This window comes from Labrus bergylta, chromosome 11, assembly GCF_963930695.1.
Source record: "Labrus bergylta chromosome 11, fLabBer1.1, whole genome shotgun sequence".
NCBI classification, from domain to species: domain Eukaryota; kingdom Metazoa; phylum Chordata; class Actinopteri; order Labriformes; family Labridae; genus Labrus; species Labrus bergylta.
In genome coordinates this window covers 5,281,185-5,304,824 of record NC_089205.1, presented here as the reverse complement: position 1 = coordinate 5,304,824, position 23,640 = coordinate 5,281,185, and the positions used below count along the sequence as shown (strand labels likewise).

The 23,640-nt window shown below is 40.3% G+C and overlaps 1 protein-coding gene across 2 annotated transcripts in view; it reads left to right on the top strand.

The window, feature by feature from the left end:
- tpst1 (tyrosylprotein sulfotransferase 1) overlaps positions 1–23,516 on the top strand; it is a 37,271-nt gene extending 13,755 nt beyond the window's left edge. The window contains exons 3-6 of one of the 2 annotated variants that reach the window (XM_020649025.3): positions 8,050–8,248; positions 22,089–22,139; positions 22,658–22,726; positions 23,046–23,516. In XM_020649025.3, coding sequence (XP_020504681.1) covers positions 8,050–8,248; positions 22,089–22,139; positions 22,658–22,693 — 286 coding nt within the window. In that variant the 3' untranslated portion in view covers positions 22,694–22,726; positions 23,046–23,516. The remainder of the gene's footprint in view (positions 1–8,049; positions 8,249–22,088; positions 22,140–22,657; positions 22,727–23,045) is intronic. The other variant, XM_020649026.3, reaches the window with a different exon arrangement.
- The last annotated feature ends 124 nt before the right edge of the window (positions 23,517–23,640 follow it).

Below are 23,640 nucleotides of genomic sequence, written 5' to 3'. Positions count from 1 at the left end.
GAGCTCCTATTTTCCTTTTTCCTTTCCTGAACCCAAATCCCAAAACATGACATGTTGTTCTGGACTCAAATGATGATTTGAATGATGACAATCATCATGTCGTACATTTGATGAAAGTTTTGATTATTTTTAAGGGATCGATGGAATGTGTCATGGAAAGCAATTTTTGGGCCATGATTAAGTAAATAAAAGCAATGGTTTATAAAACAGTTAACTTATTTGTCTATGAGGGCTGATATTGTTCAGCACGTTTAGCAGCCTTAGACTTTCTAACCTGTGTTTCACAGTGAGGACGGATGAAAATGACCACACAGAACACACTGGTCTGTTTCAGTAATGTTCAATTGCAATCATTGATATTCTTATCTAGATATAGATTATAGGTTATTTGACTTACCAAATCTTGTTGCACTTTTTCCAATATGACTGTTAGCTTGCCTTGGTCAAATTAATTACATTTATTTGAACTTGAAAAACTGAATCACCGGTGAAGCAAGAAATAGTCGACACAGCTTTTTGATGGTCAAATGTTTCTTGACGAGCTAAACTGAAAAAGGCGAACAAATAGTCAAAGCTTGTTATTGAACAGCCTAAACCAATCAGACTCCAGTCCTGTCAAGGCCTAATTTTAAGAATTCATTGTTGGTTCTAGTAATTGTAGGTTCAGACTGAACTATTATTCTTGCTTCCCGTCGCTGAGTCTTTGATCTCTGTTGTTTGTAGCTCTGGTTGAAACTTGTAGTTTGGTAAGTGAACTCTCTAATTTCAGAGTAATTACAACGCAGGCCCGTCTGATGCCTTTTAAGAATAGATTTTCGCTCTTGGCAGTTTCTCTAAACTGAAACAGCTACATTATCTTCTTTTGGTTGTTGCATTAGGGTTGAGTGTAATACTTTGTGAAGGTGTTAGGTCAATGGCCTCGTTTTGTCCCTTGTATGAATGTTTTTCACTCGGATTTGGGGCCATTTAGGTACTTCCAGCACTCAAACGTTGCCACATCCAGTGAGGATAAACTGAATCACCATCTATAAAAGTTTCATGCTGTGACTCAGTCCTTCTTTATCCAAGGTTCTCATGAGTTTCGGGACATGTTTGAAATGCAGTTTCGGGAAGCTGTCTGCTATTTCTCTGTGATAACGTTTTGGTTTTTTTCCATGTTGAGGCTGATAATAAACAGCAGCTTCTACAGGAATTCATTTTTCTTTGCAGCTGCAGATACATCACATTTCTCACTGGTGATGTACTAGTGGTAAAATAAACATTAGCTTTTGGAAAAGGGTTGTGTTTTATGTCTTACATTGGAGTGTTTTTATAAACTGGACACTCTTGTTCATATTTGATGTAGATAACTAAAAAACGTGTTTAAAGGCTGCGGTAGTTTGCTTCAGCCAGCAGCTGAGAGACAGGCTTTCATGGCTGGGAAAATGCACGCTTGAGTACTTCCAATGAAAGTGCTTGTTTTTGCCACTGACAGGCTAAGAGAAGTCCCTATTTTGGCTGAATGGTACTGTGATGGCAGGAATGGCAAGACAATCAAACTGCCCCAGGTGAAAAAACATCTTACAGTACACCATTCAAAATGATTTTTTTTCTCATTCCTTTCCTCAGAAATGCATCATTCTCTCTTCAAAGCCACAAACACCATTGAAAAGAAAAACTCTTAATTTACTTTGCAGATCACAAATAGCTGTTTCCTGGTCTCTTAGTTTGTTTGTGTTATTGTGCAACTTTAGTGTTTAAAACTTTGTTAATCAATTTGTTTTGTATGTACCACAAATCAATGATCCAGTGGTAGACCAGTGTCTTGTGTGTTCTTCAGGGTAAAAGTACTATTTTTCTCAATGGAGTTTGGTGACTTTGAAAAGAACAAGAACTCTGAGTGGATGAATTTCCATTGGGGGCCTTTTCCTGCCGAGATCGCGTTGCAGCCATTACAGACCATTTCAAGGCTACCGGCAGAATCAATCAACTGGAGAACTCTTACATTATTTTTGAACCTATTCTCATTCAGTCATTAAGTCATTAAGAAGCCCAAATATCTAAAAATAGGATGTAGCTTTTAAATGGTGGGATTCCCATTTAAGCCCAGGCATCCATGCTACCTTCCCATGGCTGTAGAAAGCTTAGCCATGTCCATTTCTATTTTGCTTTTCACTTCTCGGTCTGGAGGGGAAGTGTGGCTCGCCTGTTAACCCAAAGAAAAATGACATGCAGGTAGCAGTGTGTCAAGACGTTGGTATCACTTTCTCCTTAATCTCAGTTCCCGCAGACCTTGAAAATAAGCATGCACCTCTGGCCTTGAAACGTATCCCTCCCATGTTTTCACAAGTCCTCAAGACTTTCCATCATTGAGTTTCGTTTGGAAATGAAACATCCTACTGCTGCTCACAGCGAGGAACCTTCTCATTAGGGAAAAACACGTGATTACATGTGCTGGACTGTACGCAGGCTTTCCTAATGGCCCTGCCTGGTGTCAGACTTGTTTTGGTTTCAGTGATTTGAGACGTTGGCCTCTCAAAGTCATTGAGGAAACTCTGAGGGGTCCAACCTCATTCCTCGCTTCTGTCTCACCCCTCTACTCTCTCCCCCTTCCTGCCACGTAGCACCAGAACACACTCATATCCTCTGGAGATGTTTGAGCCACGTTTTGTTATTTTCTGCATTGAGAGAACACACTCGTGGTTTTCATTTAAGAAGCTGTGCATTCATCGAGCTGTTTGCCCTCCTTCCAGCCCTCATTCTCTCTTCTGCTTCCCCTCATGTGCTTCTTAACTTTGATGTCTTAACTTTGGACAAGTAACAAAGAGGCAGAAAGGATGACATAGTAGGGGGCGGCAATTAGGTTTAGTTGCAGGCCAGTCTTTTTTATGATGGGCGGTTGTTTTACAGCCCAAACAATACCATCATAATTAAAGAATAACAGTGGCGTATAAACAGATTAAAGATTAAAGGTGGAAATTATTTTTCAGCATGATTAACACACAATGGTCTGTTGGATTAATAAATGCCTCTTGAGCTGCAGAGATTTACCCATTTATTGATTAACTGACGGAAAGTCAAACCTTCTTTTTTCTTAAGAAACCCCATGTCTTTAGTGACGTCAAGCACTTGGAGTCTCAAGGACTCTTCAGCACTTCTGATTCTGCTGAGCTCAAAGCTCTGAGCTGTGGTTCAAGGATGAACCATCGCCTCTTAACCCTGACGTCCACACTACAAGAAGCAGACGCATAAACCTGCTCATGACATGCAGACTATGAGGCGTAAGCACATTTAGAATGACCTCTGGTCTAGAAACTGTTGCAATGACCTACTTTTTTTGGTTTAAGGTGATGTCATGGTAGAAAAGGGGACCAATGGCACATGGTAGAAAAAGTAAGACGAGGAGAATGCAGACAGTTTCACTGAGGTGCTGCTACCATTAAATCCTTCTGAAGAGCTGTAAAACTCACTGTTTCCTTTTTTGGCACAGTCCAAAGAACACCAAATGTTTGAACAGACGACAGAAACCTGCTGCTCTGTTCATAATGATATCTCAGTAAAACACTTCTTTGACCTCTTTTAGCTCTGTTTTTGAAAACATGCATTTTATGAGCACTGCATTCTGAGGAAACTTTCACACTATTTTATTTATCAAATCTCAAAGATATCTGGCGTAGCTTATTTTATTTCATACTCTGTTATCTCTCACGCCATGCAACCGTTATGCGATGGGACGATCTTGTATCATGAAGGATAAGGATGTGTCGACTTGCACATGCATAGAGATCGTAGTAATGGGCTACAGTGCAAATTCTTTTTTATTGCAGTTGAAGTTTTTATTCTCAGCCAAATCACACTATGTGCTAATCCCTTGTTTGTGCTCTTTGCCTTTTCTTTGAGAGGACAGTGGATAGAGTCGGTTATCGATGAGAGAGTGGTGAATGACATGCTGGAAAGTTGCCACAGGTCAATCAAACCCGGGCTGCCCGCTTGGAGGACTACAGCCTCCTCCACACGACCACTGATTGACAGAGACCTCGACCCCCAAAAATCATGTAGGGATCAGATTAGACTCAAAATGTGTGGATATCAAACAATAAAGGACTCAGCTGGCATCTTTATTGAAATGACAGCTGAAGAGAGACAGGAAACATTGGGAGGAGAGAGTGGGTGATGACATGCAGCAGAGGGCTAAGTTCAGATTCAAACCCACGGCTGCTGCAACTAGGACTATTAAAAAAAAAAAGCGCCTCGACACAGTTTGGCTTTTAGATTTAGGTTTTCATCCTCTATGAAGCAAAACTACGAGATGAGTGCTCATATATCATTCAAGTCGAGGCTAAATTCTGTAAAGCAGGCTGAAACAAAGTCATCTTCAGAAGCTGTCAGGTGTGTTGTGGTTCAAGCTGAAGTACCATGGAGACCCTTGAGTGCTTTTCAGCCATGTTACTACAACAGTGAACCTCTGAGGCTCAAAAATGAGGACCCTCGACTTTCAGACAAAGGCCACAATGTCCTTTACTCTCACAACACTCTGTCTGCATCAGTTGTTTCCAGACATAGGAGAATAACCTTCACTTTGTTTGAATAAAACAGGAATTTAGTGTTACACTACAGAACGCAGCACGGCTCTGAATAGAAAAACAAACATGAGGTCAAAATGTGGGCTCATGTGGAGAGGGTTTGATAAGAGCTCTTTGGATCCAGATGTAGATGTGTGCTCATTTAAAACACACGTCACCCCTCCACAAATTGATTCACATCAAATATTAATGAACACAGACTTTAACCAGAGTGCTGGCGAGCATTTAGAGACTCGCTGCTTTTTGTCCTGCACGTCCACACCAAACAGTCCACAAATCAAACTCTGACTTCAAGGCTTTAACAGAGTCTGAAAAGTTCCATAACAATGAGTATCAGTTTGGTGCCATTTACTCATTTCTAATGAAATGCACAGCAAATTAGTCTGATTTGTTTTTACTAATATCTGACAGATGTAACGGGTTTCAATCCAATTCAAATAAGTTTATTATTTCCACATCATGCAATGGGTTGGAGAAGCTTGTGCATAAAAAACACACTGATAGACAGAAAACAATAAATGTGACTACTTTGTTCTTGTATTTTTGAAGTATTCAAACCTATGAGGCCCTATACTATTTAAATTTTTCACACATTCTGCATGTTTGCTACTACAGGCTTTGCTCCTGTGTCATACCTCTCCTCTAAAAGGCTCTTGATACAATTTGTTGTAAGAGGAAAAGCAGCCACAAGTAGCCTTCAGGGCTGCACAACTACCTCTTACCATTATAAACATTTTGCCCCACCTCCTCTCAGCTACTCTGCCCACAGTCCATTAAAGTCAACCCCCCTGACACCCTGCAGAGAACACCTCCTGCCCTCTTCAACCACCAGCACTCTGCTCTCTCTACCACCCTGCAGCCTCGGGTCTCTATCTTCATGAAAATCTCGATCAGCGGGCAGCCAGGCCCCCGTGTGGGACCTCATCTCAGCATTAACATCAATTACGCGGCCTTGATTTAGTGGAGCTCTGCCTCGCTGGGCCACTTGCTCCATTACTCCTCCCAGAACAGTCAGCCGCTCCCTCCCCTTCTCCCTAACCTGACTCTCCATCCTTTTTGTGATCCCGATGTCTCTATCTGATCCTCTGTTCAGCCTGTGGTGATACAGAACACCTCCTTGGGTAAAGGAGGCCTCGTCTTGAATTATTGACAAGCTGGAGGCCATTAAGAGCATCAGCCTGAGGGAAGTGGTCATGTGACGGCCAGAAAGGTTTTTTTTTTTTTTTTTTGTCACATCGTATTTGGAGCTGACATGAGGAGTATGTGTGTACTTCACTCGTTAAGCTCTTTAGGTGCAAATTATTTTAGATTGATGACAGGAAATAAACAGAGAGGTTATTTATATCTGTGGATTGTCTCTGTCATTTTTATTGTGGTGTTGAGTCGGGACTTAAGTGTTAGTGCTGCTGCAAACACCATCTTTTGTCATTCAAGTCAAACACTATTAAGACTGAGATATTCATCACAAAAAAGAAGATGATAGGAATAAGTTAATGCCGCACAATAAATTGTACCTTTTTTACTGCAAGCATCTGCAATAGACACATTCAGCCGTGAGTCGAGGTGGGCAAAAAATTTGATTTCTGAAGAAATTGAGATTCTTCTCTCCTAAGATTTAGAAATAGATTCATAACTTCCAAATTTCTTTTTTTTTTTTTGGGCTAATATATCACTCTCTGCTAAGTGTTAAGGCTAGCTCTTTAACTCATTAGAATGCCAAATAGAGCAGCACCCAATTCAATTTGCCTCTTACCCTGCAGGACCTACAAACCTATTGCATGATAGCAGTATCTATTTTTTCTAATATAAAAACAAACGTGGTTTAGACCTGTTTTAAGTGTCTCAAGAAAACATTTATGGATTAGTGCTTAATGAATAAGATTGATTAATATTATCAGACAAAAAAAAACTTCAACCCTGCCAGTCCCCTTATTATGACTAATGATACATAACCCTTTAGCATTAATCTAATCTATACAGATGAGTTATAACAAATGATTAATTCCTGTAGAGTCTTAGCCAATAAAGAAATGAGCTATAAAGATCTCAATTGTGTTTAGTACCAGGTGTAAAACAGGTTTATATCTGCTGTAAAGTTAATAAAGTACAATTTTAAAATTGGACCTAATGGGGGTTCCTAGTTTTTTGCAGCCAGTTCAAGTGGACACTCGGAGAATTGCAGTTTTTGCACTTTGTCATTGGCTTCATTTTTCAGCACAGGAGTGTTGCTTGATGTAGACCAAGGGATCTGTTGTCTGATATCAGTGTAGTGACAGTTATTGGAGCCCGAACGATGATTATTTCCTATTTTGTTATTGGAAGTTAAGGACGAGGTAGAGTGATATTGTCAATGTTGGTGTTTTCCTTTAAAAGATGCTGCTACATATTGTTTTGTCTGCAAATCCATGGAGCTCAGATTAAGTATATATATATTTTTTTATTCAAAGGCAATTCTGTTTTCTAAGCAGTTGAGATTTGTAAGTACTCTTACACAACTGGCAAGGAAATGACTCATTTTCAAACCGTGACTCATTTGTGTTTTCTCTAGTTTGTGGCTGTGTATAAAATTAATTATCTGCTCTTTTTTTGTTGTTGCCTAAATCGGACATGACAGTTAAGCCAAGCTGCATACCCTGCACCCAGTCTTTGTCTTTATCAGTTTATGTTCTACGTTAACACTTAGCAGCCTCTTGGGTCTTGATGGAGTTACCTAAAGTGATTCCCTGCCCATTTGTTGCAGAGTGGATGTTTGGATCGGGGCCCATCTCTCCGAGAGCATCTCCAGCGTCCTCCTGAGAAGACAAAACCAGCTCACTCTATTAATCATGCAGGAGACTATACCCGTACAGTGTAAAGACTCAATTGCAAAGTAAATGGATTAGAGGAAAGTGAATTGCTGTATTGAGGTATAGAGTCAGTCAGGAAACATACAGGAGGGATGGAGAAGCTGGACCGTAAACAGATCGTAGTTTGAGTGCAGGAGGAGAGAGCAATCTGAAGATGTAGAAACAGTAGAGGGGGTTTCAATAAATGTATTGTTTTAGGACAACAGAAAGTTTTATTCCTGCGGGAAGGTAATTTTCTTCGTACCACGATACCAGATTTTTTTTACTTTGATACGATTCTAGTCAAAAATCAACCAATATCGATACCTGTTTTGATACCAAAGCACCAAAAATAGAAGTGATATGCATCCAATATTGGGAGACGTCTTGTTTTTAATTACCCAAAAATGCAGGAGGTGGCTGCATGCGCACTGTCTGAATTGCAGGAAACATATTAACAGTGTCTATTCATCGTTCACGTGCCCATTTTCAATCCAAAAACCAATGCTTTTCAGCACTCAGTGTCCTGAATGTATAAATGCCCTTGGCGTCAGCTGTATTTTTTTTGCTGCACTCACAAGGTTCTCAGTTTGAGTTCCTCTTTTTATTGAGTACTTTCTTTATTGCATTTTTTTTCTAACCTTTGTTTCCCTTCCTGACAGAGTGGAGCGGTCTACAGACCAGGTCATCAAGCCTGTCAATGTGGAGGCCTTGTCTAAGTGGGTGGGGAAGATCCCGGCCGACGTGGTCAGGGACATGGCCGTCGTCGCCCCCATGCTGTCCAGACTGGGCTACGACCCCCACGCCAACCCCCCTAACTACGGCCGACCGGACCCCAAAGTCCTGGACAACACCAGAAGGGTGAGTACGGATCAGAACAAGAGCCAGAAGATTTAAAAGGGTCTCTTTCTTTGGCGTTTACACCTTCAGTCAAACTCAAATGATCTCATGTAACTTTGAGCAAGATGGTGATCGAGCCTGTTTCCCAAAATGACGAGCTACTCCTTTAGAGAGTAGCTCATCAAACAAATTATATATACTTACTCTTTTCATGATACTCTGAAAAACAAAGTAACTATAGTGTCTCTCTTAGGAGTGGGATAAACACATTAAACATTATTACAGTTATAACAACATACCTATAGTATATACTGAAAAAGAAATGCACTTCTAGAAACCAGATCAGCTGTAACAGGCTGTGAGTGGACCTCTATATCAGGAACCTGGACCAAGAACAGAGTTAAACATACCCAGGGTATCTTTTGGTTATCTGGTTTTACTGACCCTGATAAGGGGGATCACATGAAGCTGGTTATCAACTTAAACAAGTTAAACAGATCATCCAGACTCAGCACAGCTGCAGCAACAAATGCAGAAATGACTATTGGGGGAAAACAAGTACAGACTGGATGAATGTTCAAACTAAGGTGTGTAGTATCACTTAATCATTATTAGAGAACAAAATAGATATGAATATAAGACCACCTGTTAAATCGCTCTAAGCATTTCCTTAAATATGGCAAGTCTGAGAGTTTAAGACATTTCAGCTGATGTGATGAAACAGAGCGGTTTGTAGCTTATAAACATGAATAAGAAACTTCAATTAAAGCAGTGAGTAGCTGAGTAAATCAATATTATATTTACTAAAGTAGAAGGCACAGTGTGTTTAATTGTTTGTAGGATGATAACTGTAACACACTCAAAGTCTTTCACAATCTTATATTTCATATGAAAAAACAAACAGGAAAGAGAAATGATTTGTTGGTCTCCCTTATAGGTGTTCAGCATAAATAACCATTGTGATTTAACCCAGATAAGAAGTGAACCACCTTCATGCTCCTGAAAATAAGAGTTAACCCTGAAGTTACCTCGAGATCTGATAATCCTGCTTTGTAGTTCAGGCCCCAGGCCACGACGACACTGAAATGTTTTAAAATACCATTATTCTTCGACGTTGGAGTGAAGTTTGAAAATTCCAGGGTTGCACTGAAGTGTGAGATGGCAGAAACAGAGACATTTTTCATCCTCCTGCTGATTAAGTCAAAAGTGGTTTACTTTATCAGCTGAGACCACAGCTGGAAACAAGGGGTTGCCTTGCTCAAGGGAGGAAGAGGATCCAGAGATTGAACCACCATCCTCAGAAATACAGACTGAGTGTCTTTGTAGGTTACATAATCTTTATGCATGAGCAAGCTCCTGCTGCTGTCGTTGCCAGACGTCAAACTCTTCCCATATCTTGGCAGCATATGCTATTTTTGGAGCAGAATATGTTCTATTAAATCGTTTTCCCTCCAGCTAAGCTATCAGGTGACTTTGTGTGCCGCTCGTCTCTGTCTGTCACATCGTGTAAGTTCGAGCTTAGGAACACGGTTCTCTGTTTTATTTTTATCTCTGAAGGTCTGCAGAGGCCGAGATTACAAGGTCCTCCTGGTGTTAAGATACTGCATTTCTCAGTGTGTTAAATTGTGCAGACAAAGAGGTTTTAATATCAATGAGTTAAGATGACATTAAATCTGAGTCGTTGTGAATGACTGTAAATCATCGAGACCACTGGGAAAAAGATGATTCATGTTGCACACATCTCTGGAGACTGTAGGAGAAAGAAAGAGAGCAGCTGTAGTTTCCATAAATTAGAGATTCCCTTCTGTGATGACTTGATGGTATGTTAGTACCTTTCCACTGCTGGAGGTCCATTACTGTATCACAGTCTAAGCTAATGTCATAACGGTTTTAAACATGTGTAAAAATGTTGGATTAACAGTTGTGTGGGGATACAGGTTTGAGAATTTCTGTCCGTTCACTGTGTGTTTACCTAGTGTGACCTCTGCCCTCTCTGTCTGCTGTCCAAACATTTCTGGTCTGAAACTCTTTCCAGGTATCTGTGTTTTTTTTCCCCCTCTAACATCTCGTCTGTTCACCCACAGAGACCATAACTGTCCTTTGTAAATACTTATTCAAAGTAATGAAGTGTAGCTGGGAGAACTGAAGTATTTTTCCTATTATCAAACACCAGTGTTGGACCTGACTGATGCTCGTGTGCCTGGATGGGACAAAACCTGTGCAGCCAGGTTCAACATCTGGTGGAAAGACTAAAGCCAAAAAAAGAGGAGGCCATTATAGCAGGAGACTAATATCCAAACAAACCTTTATTGTAGTGTTTAGTTGTTCTTATACTTTTTGACTTGTGTAAAATACTGAACCTGGATTTTTACTGTACCAAAACAGATCATCTGTGGCCGTCTGCTAATTTATTCATTATTTTGTTTAAACCGATCTAAATTAAGAAGCTATGCTAGCTGGAGGCTTTGGTCTTTTTGTAAGGGAACAAAAGTTTTAAAACGATACAGTCTCTGTTATTTTACTATTATAAATGGTATGGAAAGTGAAGCTTTAACAAACTACACATCTTCAGTTATAGTTTTGAACAATTTTGTTTGTTTATCAAGCAAAATATAGGAGTAAACAAGTTTTTAAATTTCTTATGTTTATGAACAAATCAATACTTTGATCAGCTATGACGGGCTATTGGTTTACATAACATGGAGCTAAGGCTTTACAGATTTTGGAAAGTAATATATCATAACAATAGTATCATGATCAGCAGACTATCCAGTTCACAGTTTGCTGTTTATCATAGGTAACAAATAAACAGTATGAAAGAGAAAACAGTGTCCTGCTGCGCTAATAAGTAGGTCTGTGCTCTTTTTTAAAGCTGCTATTACTCTCAGCTGAGTTACATTAGTGTGGTGGTGTAAGTCACTGAAAATGAAGCCAGTTATTGCCTCAGCTCTGCCGCATGTGTGTTTACTGGCCTGTTATACATCATTCAAAAGTGAATCGTCAACACTGTTTACGGCAGGAAGTTTCTCCCTGGTCTCACAAAGAAGTGAAATGTACTCTACATCAGCACAACCACACAACACCCGAGGGTGAGAAACTGCAGTGTCAGTGAAACCAAAATATATGCAAGACAGTAAGGGGAGGGGTGCAAGGAAATAAACTGTTGACTGTTTAAAATAGCATCAGCCGTATAGGTTATTGTGCAATAAAAAAAGTGTCTTTAACTCACGTTATGGTAAGAGTCTGCTCCACTGTTTAGTGATAGAGAGATGAGAAGGAGAGAACAGAAAGTGACACCTAGCAGACAGCTAGCAGCTCCCACCTGTCACTCAAAGAGGCCACGCCCAGAATATAAATAACCATAAGTCTCAATATTGTCTAAAAAGGTGAGTTGTTTAAAGATCCAGCCCTTTACAGTTGTCATGAATATACACAACAATAAACATTTTGCATTACATACCAAACATGTCTTTGTACCAGGCTGTGAACATGTTTATTTCCGCTGTAAAGATGGACATTTTAACATGATGGGGACCAACTCACTTTTGGAGACAGCCTCAAGAGGCCACTCAAGGAACTGCATTTTTTTTTATTTTTAGCAATTCTAAGTTGGCCTTGAGGTTTCTTATTGTTTTTTCTATTTTATTTCACTCCATACATATGTTGTGTTTGAATAATGTGAGTTTGAGTGTGTGATGTCCTCACTGTGATGGCTTTATTCCAGATGTTGCTTGGTTTATTCTGTGGTTTGTGGAAAAGTTGAGAGTCTGTCCACAGTAGGTACGTCCAGTATAAAGTTTTAGCCGTTCCACTGTTCTGAAACATTCAGATTGTTATTCCCTTTTTATGAGTGGATCAGGGAAGAGGGAAGGAGGACGCAAAGAAAGAATGAATTATAATTTGTCAGAAGTGTTGTGAGTCAAACGGAAAACATTTGGGGTGTTTTAGTATTCATTGGAAAAATGTGTCTGACCACAAACAGAGATGGAAACTTCAGACGAAGTGGCAGAGTCGCAAAAAAACACTTACAGTATTCTCTCCTTGAGATTTAACCCTTTACTGTGGAAGTTGCTGGTTCTTTTAATTGCCGATTTAAATTAGTTTATTGTTCATACTGACAATAAATGGCAAAAGTCTTCAAAAAAAACAAACTACCAACGCTAGTTGAGCTCATGGCCTTCTGTAACGTTGACAGTTGTGAAGTACTGACCCACAGACTGGGACCAGTTCGTTTCGAGTCGGGGTTGCCCCTCTTCGCTGGTAACTTCTTTGATTGAGGAGTCTTTTCAATCAAACCAGCACTCCACATGGATTAAATGAGGAAGTAATGATGTTAAAAAGTGGCACCACCAGCCTGGTCCAAGTCACCATGTTTTGGGTAGCGTAGCAGCTGATGGCAAAGCAATATTGATTGATTAATTGATTGATTTAATCTATTTTCGTGTCATGCACACAAAATGCCCAACCCTCATGGGCTTATAAGACACCAAAGAATTCAGTTGCAGTGGTTTACATTTACATATCATAGCATTACAAAGTTGCCGGCTCCTGTCACAGTTCAATCTTAAACAACGTGTTATGTCTTTTCTCCCAGGCTTTACATACAAAATCTGTTGTAACAAAGGTTCCTTTTTTAAAATGCCACTCAAGTTTTTCATAATCGTCTAGCCACAATAAATGGAGGCATATTTTTACTTTCTCTTTCATGGGTGATGTTGGTGGCTGCACATGCAGTCATGATGGGGCATGTTTCAGCATTTTGTAGGTCTAAATTGGTCTCAAGTATACAAGATGCAGCCCACTTTTAAGATGAAAAAATGAATAAAAAATGTGTCCTATATCCAAAATGTTATGGCAGTCCGTTAAAGATGTGCCCAACTATGTATGTCTGACAGACTTTCCAATGCTGTGTCTGAGGCCAGAGAAGAAAGTTGAACGCAAAACTTTATAAAGAATGTGTTTTTATTTTTAATACTTACGATTAAGTTGAAGGTCTTCCCAGTACTTTATGAATCTGGCTCTGTTTGTTATGTTACTCTGCTAACAGTCACAGCAGACAGATGTTCTTGATCAGTTGGGTTTAAACACAATGTCTCATTGTGTGATGAGCTCAAAGAAACATGTTTCTCAAAATGTTGGATTGTTACTGTAAAGCTGAGTCTCCAAACTGTATGTAATCATTTTCCTCCGGGGCTGCAGTTTGTCAGTGCGTTGGTCGATTATCAAATGCTCTATCCGTGTTAGCATCGCGTTGTTCATGTTAATGGTTTTCACATGTGGCTGTGGTCCTGTGGACTGGTTTTTTGTTGCAGTAAACACACATGTCTTTGTGTGTGTTCTGGTTGTTTCTCTGTCTCTGCTCCCTAAGGTAAATAACACTTGAAATCCTTAAAGTGGACTTGCGTGTCTTGATGACAACATGTGCGAGTTGATGCTAGTTGGCTCAGATGTATGCTGAGAACACATGCACGCTATTAGTGGGATTCCCCTGCATCATACCCAGCTGCAGGGTCAGTATTTTTATTTTTTTTTGGCCTCCCTCCTCCTGCCAGGTCCAAGAAACCAAAAGGTAACCTTACTGGTCAGTTTGTCATACATGTTAGTGATAGTTTATTTGGGCTTCATGGTGTCATTGTCCTACAGGCGGGGTTCTGAACCTCAGTAGACAGAGGAACAGTCTTTGCAATTTATCTGCTTCTCTCAAAAGAAAGAGCAAGCAAATAAATCAATTTCACTTTTTATAAATACAGAAAAACTATTTAAGAATTAGGAGGTTTCCTTTGTGAATACTTAGAATGTAATCTCACTAAATTCAAGGCTACTGTCTCTATGAGTATTGCACGATCTCCCCACCCCCACGAACCACCCAACTATTCTGCTGCATTGCATAACACATCTGGCAACCAGCCCTGAACTAAACCGCTATGTGATGAAACCACATGTGGAAATGCTCTCTCTGCTGTCTTAAATTTTCAGCCAGTCCCATCCAAATATTTACTCCCCCTCTCATCTCTTCTTCAGTCCAGAAAACAATGCAGTCTGGATCTCGGCAGAGAAACAGTTTAGGAGCATTTGTTGATCACAGTGTTTGTTTGAGTAGTGCAGACGGAGTGATGTGGATGATATGAGAAGCAGAGCATCCTTAGCTATGTGCTGTTTTGATGTTTTTTTAACTGAGAAGTGAAGACATGTCTTATACGAAATCCTCTTTCAGCAGTGTTGCACTGTGGTAAAGGCAATGATGAAGACATGAGCTAAGTATAATTTACGTGATGTTTTTATCACAGCAGCACATACAGCGACAGTACAGCAGCTTTCAGTAGAAGCTCCTGCTTTCATATGTAGGGCCTTTGACGTAACCTCCGGTGTTTCCTTAGCGACGATGAACATTTTGTGTCTGTCATGGCAGCTCATCATGGCAGCTCATCATGGCGGCTGTTGCGGACCACGTCAACTATAAAATTACGTAGTTCTCTCTTTGATAACTGTTGGACATATTTGAGATAATGTAAATAATTAACAAAAAATATATATATACAGTATAACATGGGTTTAGTCCATATTTTATTAATTTAGGTATTTTAATGTAAACATCGTCATACAATTCTGCATATAATACCTTCAAGCACCAAACTGGTATTTCTAAGAATTGCAAGTTTAATGCCACATATATTGAACAGCATGTTATCGCCATCATTTTTACCAGTAATAATTTTCCTGCGCTTGGCTGACATGGTGCATTGAACGCTAACTGAGTTGTAGCGTACAACATTCACGAGAAGTGAACTGTTACTCGAATAAAGATGTCAACAACGAGTACTCGAGTTATTGTTCCCATCCCTAATAGAAAGCCATATAATGTGTCAAATATGTAAATGCTAACCTAGTTTACTCAAAAAGCAGGTCTTGGTCTAGAGCAACAAAATTTACATTAAGGACAAGTTGCATTAACTGAACCCAAACATCCTTTTGTCCATCATCATCATCATAACTGATTGTTAACGTGACCACACCTGGGCGTCTCCTCTTTGTCCAGGCTTCACCTCTGACTGCTGGTTAGCAGAGGTTTCTCCAGTTTGCTGTAAATGAGGCTCATTGGGCTCCTGAAGCCGCAATCAATAGCTTTTAAGTGGCTTTGCAGTTGTTCTGATCCCTGGTGGAAATGGATATTGGGATCAATAAGTTTTCAGTTTCTCCACAGTAACAGTAATAAGACGAGTTAAGGGGGATAACAAATGAATGTTTGCAAGGTTCTTCGTCTTTCATGTCTGGAGCTGGACCTTTTCCTTTATATCAATGGGAGGACAGTTGATGATGAGCAGACTCATCAAAACGTATCGATTGGTGTTTGTCGTCAGTGCTTAGCCATCGTGGCGCTCTCAGACCTCAACAGAGACTTGTATACATGAAACCATGAGCCAGACAGGCATGGCAAGAAGAAAGTGGCTAAAAGATTTATTAATGACGGCCACACATGAAGTGTTTATCGATCCATGAGTCTTATTCCTTTAACTCAGAGATGAACTGAGTTTGATTTCCAGTGGAAACATGAAGAATCCTTTCCTTAACTGACAGATAACTTATTCACAACTTTCTACTTTGGTTTGTTTTCACAATCTTTCTGGATTCAGCGTGGTATCAATACAATCAATCATTTATTGCTGAGGTCATTAGTTCCTTCTTTGCCTCAGTGTGCTTTGGGAACAAGAGCTTTTTGGATAATTTTGGAACACGTAACTGATCTACACCTGATGAATGTAATGACTCTGTTTCAGAAAGGTAATGTTACTAAAAGAGCTAAGAAAGGCTTCAAAAGGAACAAACTGAAGTGGTTTGGGCAACTGATAACGGGGCCTCCTTTTGTTCAGTTATTTGGGCAACTAGTAGGAGATCCTGAGGTAGACCAAGAACTCACTGGAGAGATTATTTATCTCATCTGGTCTGGGAAAGACTTGGAGTTCTCCTTTCAGGAGCTGGAAAACTTTCCTCAGTGGAGGAAAATCTGAAACTGTTTCCTCATTATGCTGCCACTGGGACCCCACACCAAGATAAACGGAAAATAAGAAATGGATGGATCTAGTAAGGCAGCGATCATACTCCTATTTTTCATTCTGCATCTGTCTTTCTTCACTTTTGGCGCTAAGAACCACGTACAACATAATGAAAAATATCTTTGCTCACAATTTAGAAAGAAGTGGGATGGAGGTAATTGGATGAATGTTCTTGGCAATACTAAACCTTTAAACATGCAGAAGAAGAAATGGTAGGAGGCTGCATATTTTAAGCTTTTTAAGTTCACCTGAAGCTTCTGTTTTGTAGGTCAAACTTTCGATACCTGAAATAGACAAAGAATTATTGGAGCATTTTCAACAGCAAGGCTTTTAGAAAAATGCAAGATTAGTCAACTAAACAAAACTCATTGCCTCTCCACTGGTCACCACCAGAATTAGTGGTAGTTTAATATTATTTTCATATTTTTACTAATGCAAGCCCACAATGCTGGTTAAATGTTGTGTTTAAGTTGTAACACCGCTCCCTGCAACTAGATGGAGCTGTGGCTAGAGTGGATGGATGGCACCTCGTAGGAGAAGCACAGGTTTTATTGTAAGAATCTACGTGACTGGAGCACTGTGTAATCACATTCAGCATGTAGACGTTGACCTGCAAGATAATTTGACGGCTAGTGATGCTAACACTGCTAATGTTTAGCCGCGGATAATTCACATCGCAAAGCGTCACACATTTCAGCAGCATTGAAAAAAGCCGTCAATTTACTTAATGAAGAATGTGATGAACTGTTTCTAATAGCAATTAAAAAGGATTTACTATATATGGTTTTGGAAAGTGTTTAGGGTAGTTTCACCTCACTCTCTTCCTGGGAAGTCATTACTCAACAACATATTAACAAAGGGTACATTTGATTATTGCTGTATTAATATTCAGAGTGTCACATAACAGGCCTTCAAGAAAACTCGAACTCACTGAGGTTCAAAACTGTCGTCAAACTCTGAAACTACTAGATACTGTAGTTTTTTTTTTTTCAAGATTAGTGCAGTCTTGGTCCAGGAGGCATACAAAAACACGCACACGCACACGCACACACACAAGCATACTTTCTTCTAAAGGGTCTCTGTGTGCAGTTCAGATAAAAGTATTTTCTTTGAGGTAACAAAATCCCTGGAAAAGGAACATTGAAGTAGAGCAGTGAGACACTCTCGCCCACCGGCTGGGGCTTGACACTGGCAGCTTTTCAAACTCACTGGGCTGTTTCACGTTTAGCCCCCCTGGGACTGGAGTGGTGGGGTGGGGTCTTAGTCACAGGGAGCTGCAGCAGTTACACTCAGTCTGAACCTCAGCAGGGTTTACTTTGTTGCTGTTGGACTGGACTGACCTACAGCTTGTACCAGCAGGCACCTTGGCTGACCCAGCCATTCTGCTCCCTCCCCGGCCGAGCAGCTGCAGCTTTTCAGGGTTTCTGCTCCAGATACTTTAGTGGATTCTCCGGGGTTGTTGAAGCCAAAACATTGGATTTTACTGTTGGTGTCTTTTCCGTTTTGAATTCATATTTATTTTTCGGGTTGTCTGGTATCGTGATAACCCTGGTGTATTACCAAATCATAGTGAAATGTATCCCATGTCACTGTACACATCCACCCCAAACTCAAACTCTTTACATATTTTATGCTGAACAAAAAGATTAACCAACGATCAAGGGCATATTTTAGAGCCTAAATGTGTAATAAAAAACATTGGAATAGCTTGAGAAGATTGTTTCAACAAGCAGCCGTGAAATTGGCTGTCATGGCTGCAACAAAACACATCAGGGTCGATGTACCTGATCATGGTACAGCCACTAAAAAGTATTTTATTTTGCATCTTGAAGGCTCAAACTGTTATTAAAAGTGTTTGACTTGACAGAAATAATCAACCTCAGAAATGAGTCCTTTTTGTTGCTCACCAGACTCCATAGATAAAAACAATAATTTACAACCAAGAACTCAGGAGTTGCTGGTTGAACTCTGCCTAGACATGTTTGTTTACCTTGTTATATGGCTTTGGTGGTTGTACATGGTGAAGATGGATCCATAGCACAAAATAACACAAATAAAGGAACCAACCAAGAAGATATATACTGTTACTCCCATGATCTATGAGGTTAAATCGTTGTTATTGATCAGGGAGTCTGGTAGTTTTGAAAATGATCAATTTTATCAGACACATTCGCCCTGAAAAACAATCTTTTACTACAGCAGCCTGTTTTGCAGCTGTCAGCTGAAGCAATCTACTGACGCAATCACTTTTTGCACCATTAAGTCATTTAAACCACAATATGTGTTAACAAAAAAAAAACAGTTGGACCCAAGTATTATAATACCAGAATCAACCTTTGACGAGTATCATATTTGTCAGTCAGCTGATTGTAGACTGAGCCTTGAATTGGCAGGCACAGTTTTCTTATCCTCAGGACTATTTCTGCTTGTTTTACACGACTTGTAAATCATCCACATTATGAATATTCCCCCTTTCATGAGCATTTTAACAGATCCTTCAGAGGTAATGGACCTTGAGGTTAGAGTCAGTTCGACATGAGCAGTCTGGCTTCATGTTACAGCAGAGATCCCATCATGCAGACGTGCAGTCTGGCCCTTGTCTCTGTCCGTCTTCTCTTTGAAGGACTGATTGATTTGATGCGTGCAAAGCCGACACACCAGCCTCTTCTATAAGTTTACAAATCATAAACAGCTTGGGTTTATTACCTTGAGCATGTGAGCTAGCATACAACCATCGGGCACTCTGCTCCTCTTGTCCTTTTTGTGTCTGAGCGGGAGGTTTGGCCCGCTCGGAGCTGTCTGGCCTGCAGCCTCAGTTCGCCGAGGAAAACTTCAAAATGGCACCCAGGAGGAAATCAGAAACATGCGCTCGCCTCTCTGTCTCTGGTGTTGGAAATAATATGAGAACCGTTCAGTTTCTGGCTCCTTGTCCACTTCAGGCAAACACACAAGCATGCATGAAGACACACAGGGGAGTAAAGAATGAGTTGTTTGTGTTTTGGGGAAGTTTTCCTAAATGGAGCTCAGAAGGAGGACTTTTGACCTACTCCTGCCTCTCTGTAGACGTCCAGAATTGTTGATCTTCATTGATTATCTGCGTGCGGGAACTCAAACTGACAAGTTTTCTCTATTGGTTTTATAGAGCAACTTTAGATAAAGAAGTACAAACACTGTTTTAAGGTGATCTTTGCCCTTTTGTTCTCAAACATCCTCCGTCTTTCTGTGGTTGTTTTTGATGTCGGGGGTGTTTTGAGTGCAGCTGTGGTTCGTGATGAAAGAGAGGGGAAGTCAAAGAAACAGAAGCTGTGCAGAAAAGCAAGAAACCACTTAATTACCAATAAAATACACTCAAAACTCTTAATCAAAGGGTCTACTTTTAAAGATGTTAAATTGATTTGCATTTAATCCCAGTTAAACATGACACAGCCTATAAACAACTTTATCTCCATTTTCCAGATCAAAATATGGCAAACTGCGCTTCTCTAACAGGAAGCATTCCGTCCACGGTGCTGGTTTACATCCTGGTAGTAGAGCGAGGAGAGGAGGAGCTACAGCCATTAACCAGAGCTACAGCCCCATCTAGTGGCGGGTGGCTGCGAGACAGCTTAGACACAACATTTTCAATGTAGTGAAAAGAACTAAAGTAGAAAAAAGTGAGATCAGATCGGTGATCAGTCAGCGCCTCACTACTGCCCCCTACTTGATCCTCTTTCATGTGTCCATATTATGCCCTTTTTGGGGTTCGTATATTTAATCTATGTACCTACTTTTGTATGTTCACAATAGATAAAGTCCGAAAAAAGTGTCTGTTTTCATGTCCGTCAGCTACGCTCTGTTGAGCCCCCACTGTTAGACCCCACGTGGGCCAAGCCTGCTCTGATTGGTCTTCCAATCCGCTCTGTCGTTATTGGTCAGTTGCTCAGCACGCGTCTCGGAAATTTCAACATAAGCTGCAGGGCTTGCCACAACAAGCCAATGGGCTTAGATCAGTGACCTCACACTGACAATGACGACACACTGACAAATTTTTATCGAGGGGTTCTAGAACCGAGTGTTACATGCAGCTAATGCTACAGCTAACAGGAGGACGTAGGAGAAGCCGTGTTTCTGCGGACTTTGAATTTTTGCACAAAGATGTGCCTAAACATGCACAGGACACATGGAAAACACACTAAAGAGCATATACAACCAGAAAAAGTATAATATGACCCCTTTAATGTGTTCAGTTCCTCTTAAAATCCACTCTCTCCTTTCACACTGTTACTCTCAGCCAAATCATCCCTCGACATGCTTCTTTATCTCAGTCTAACGTAATGACCTTGTGCTGCAGCGTTGTTTTTGTTCAGTGTTAGGGAGTTGACTTCCTGAATAGATACTGTCTGAGGAAATAAGACACATGTTCATGATAATCCTGCAGGAGCCAGGAGCTGTCTGTTCACGAGACGACTGTGTGGCCAAAAGGAGACATAGCTGAGTTCCCTCTGTGCACAGAGGAAACTCAGGTTTGTCCTGTAGGGTATTGACCTTCCTCCTCTGTCTGATGTGACGTCTGTTTTTTGCACACAGTCAGCCCTCCGTCAGCTTAGAGTCAGCAGAAAGACTCCTTCGTCTCCTCCGTCTCCACCTTCGTCTCCTCCTTCGTCTCCTCCTTCGTATCCTCCTTCGTATCCTCCTCTTATCCTTCCATTTCCCTGCATGGCATCTCTTTGCACCTCTTAGTCTGATCCCATGACAGACCTCCCTCTCCCCCTTTGAAGGAACCTCTGACAACAGAAGAGGACAACTTATATCTGGCATGCATCTATCAACCTCCATCCTATAGCAAGGATATGTCTCTGTTAAGTTTGACAACATTTTCAATACTTTTCTATACCATGTGCCTTAAAACGAGCGATCATTGTCGTTAGAAAACTTAAAATATTTGCACCTTCCAGCTTTTGAAAAGGTCAAGATGTGCTGCATATCTGTCATTTCTAAATGTGATTGTAGTTGTTCTGTTTTGAAATGATGTTTGGCAAACAGAAATGATTTAAGGACGTCACTTTGGGCTTTATGTTTTTTACCTTTTTTTTACCTGAACATTCAAAGATTCATTGTGAGAATAGTTTTGTTTGCAGCCTCCCCTGTTTTGTCTAGCTTATTTTCTTATTGTTCTAAAATTGGGTTATGCAAACATTTGCATAATTGTGGGCGTGGTTGAGTTGACTGACACAAGGGTGTGTTTAGCCAACAACAGCCTCACCCTTTGTTTCTAGATTGATCAGAAAACAGGTTGAGATGGCGTTTCCAATATGGCGACCACTATCGCTGGGCTTCATAACTACTCTTCAAACACCAATGGGTGATGTCACTGATACTACATCCATGTTTTATACTTTTATGTGGTTTTTTTTTTTAGCAATGAACTGAGATAGACAACTCAGTCCAATCTTCTCTCAACATCTGGTTGATTCAGGCGCCGGCCGTCATCAAGCCTCTTCATGCTGAAAGCTTTGTCACAGTCTAAATCATGCTGTCGACTTTGATGAAACATTTTGTGATCCTATTCGCTATAACGCCCTTTTCCTGCTGATAAACACACTGAGGTGGATTACATCAGTCAGACTGTCGGCTCAGCTTGGATTTGAGAAGTGATAATCATGCTTTTGCACATGACGAATGAGGCTTTAATCTAATTGATTCAGTGATTTTAAAAAAACCTCATTTTATGTAAAGTGATCTGATGATCCAGTCCAGCTTCCCCCTGGTAAACCAGGTGATGAATTCCTGCAGATTCAATGACCACTAAACCTGGCGCTTTGTTTTTCCAGGTCTTTAAAGGTGAATTTCAGCTACCAGATTTCCTAAAAGAACAATCACAGGTACAGTAACATTCCTGCCTGTTGCTGAGCTTTTTTTTCTTCTTTTGTTTTATTTCCAAACTCGGCTTCTTTTGATTTAAACCATCTCAGCTCAGTGAAAACAAATCGTCTTCGTTCCTCATCTCATGTTTTTAACTTGAGTTTCTTGCCATGTGACGCAGCCTTTCGTTGTCTTCTGGTCTCGGCTTTATGTTGTGTTTTTTTGGTCTTTATTTGTTGTTTTTTGTGTGAGTCTCTTTATGTTGTCTTGTTGTGTCTCGGTTCAAGAGCCTGATGTCGGCTGAAGAGCACGTCTGCCCCCTTCTGGTAGTTAGACCAATCTACATCTTGCTCTCGCCCATGTTTTTTGATTCACACTTTTTGCTTTTGATTTGCTCATTTTGTCCACCCAATCAAGCTCTTTGTGTATTGAATGATGGATGAATAAACTACTGTTTGTAACACGTCAGCTGCCTGTGGGCGTCATCTGGGTGGTTATTTTTTATCTGTTCAACCTTTACTTGTCTGTTTCCTCACAGATTCAGAAGTCTGCAGAGGGACCAAACCCCAGTTAAGAGCAGAGGGAGTGCCATCACCGCAACACACAGGTATCTGGGAGCTGTAGTTCTTACTTACAAATGAATATGTTAGATTACAGTTATAAAAATGATATCAATTACTGAAATAAAACAGATTCAAGGTAGTCAAAGCCGTATGCAAACTCCTGCACACTGACTCAATCGCTTAAATACATTGGCAACATTTGAACCTTTTCCAAAATATTTGTTGGGCAGAGCCATGCTAGCTGTTCACCTCTGTTTCCTGTCTCTATGCTAAGCTAACAGATTATGCTTATTTTTAGCTTCATATTCAGCATTGTATATCGAACTCTGTTATGTTTTTGACGCAAACATCTTCATGTCTCAGTTGCAGTGAACCAGAAAATGCTGGACATCATCTCACCGTCTGAGCACAGTAGGACAGTGACCTCAGCATCAGCAGCACCTCCACCTGCAGGCTGCTCCTACTCCTCGTGTACGGAGCGGAGGACTCTTGGCCTTGGATGTTGTACTGTACAGAAAATAATACTAATACTTCTCACACCCACAGAATGTCTGCTGATTGTTATTTTTGTGTCACATCATGCTCGTTGATTTTTCTTTTTCTTTTTTAGAAATGATTTCAGGCTTTTTAGTGAAAACAACAACAACTCTGTGATTCTGTTGTAAGAAACTGCAGTAAAGCGAAATCGCAAGAAGTATTTATGAATGGAAAATTAGCTTTTGGAAGATGCAATACCTATTTTAGTGTTCATTTTTTCATGCCTTTGTATTGTGCAATGTCATGGGTACTGATCAGTTTGAAGTATCAACCGTGATAAACGATGCTTTTTCTAAACCTGTGTTCACTCGCATGTTTTTTTTCTTCATTTAAATGATTAATGCAGCATTCAACATTTCTTTAGGGTCAAGATTTTACAAAATGAACAAGCTCCTGACAAGTTAAAAAAAAAAAACTCCTC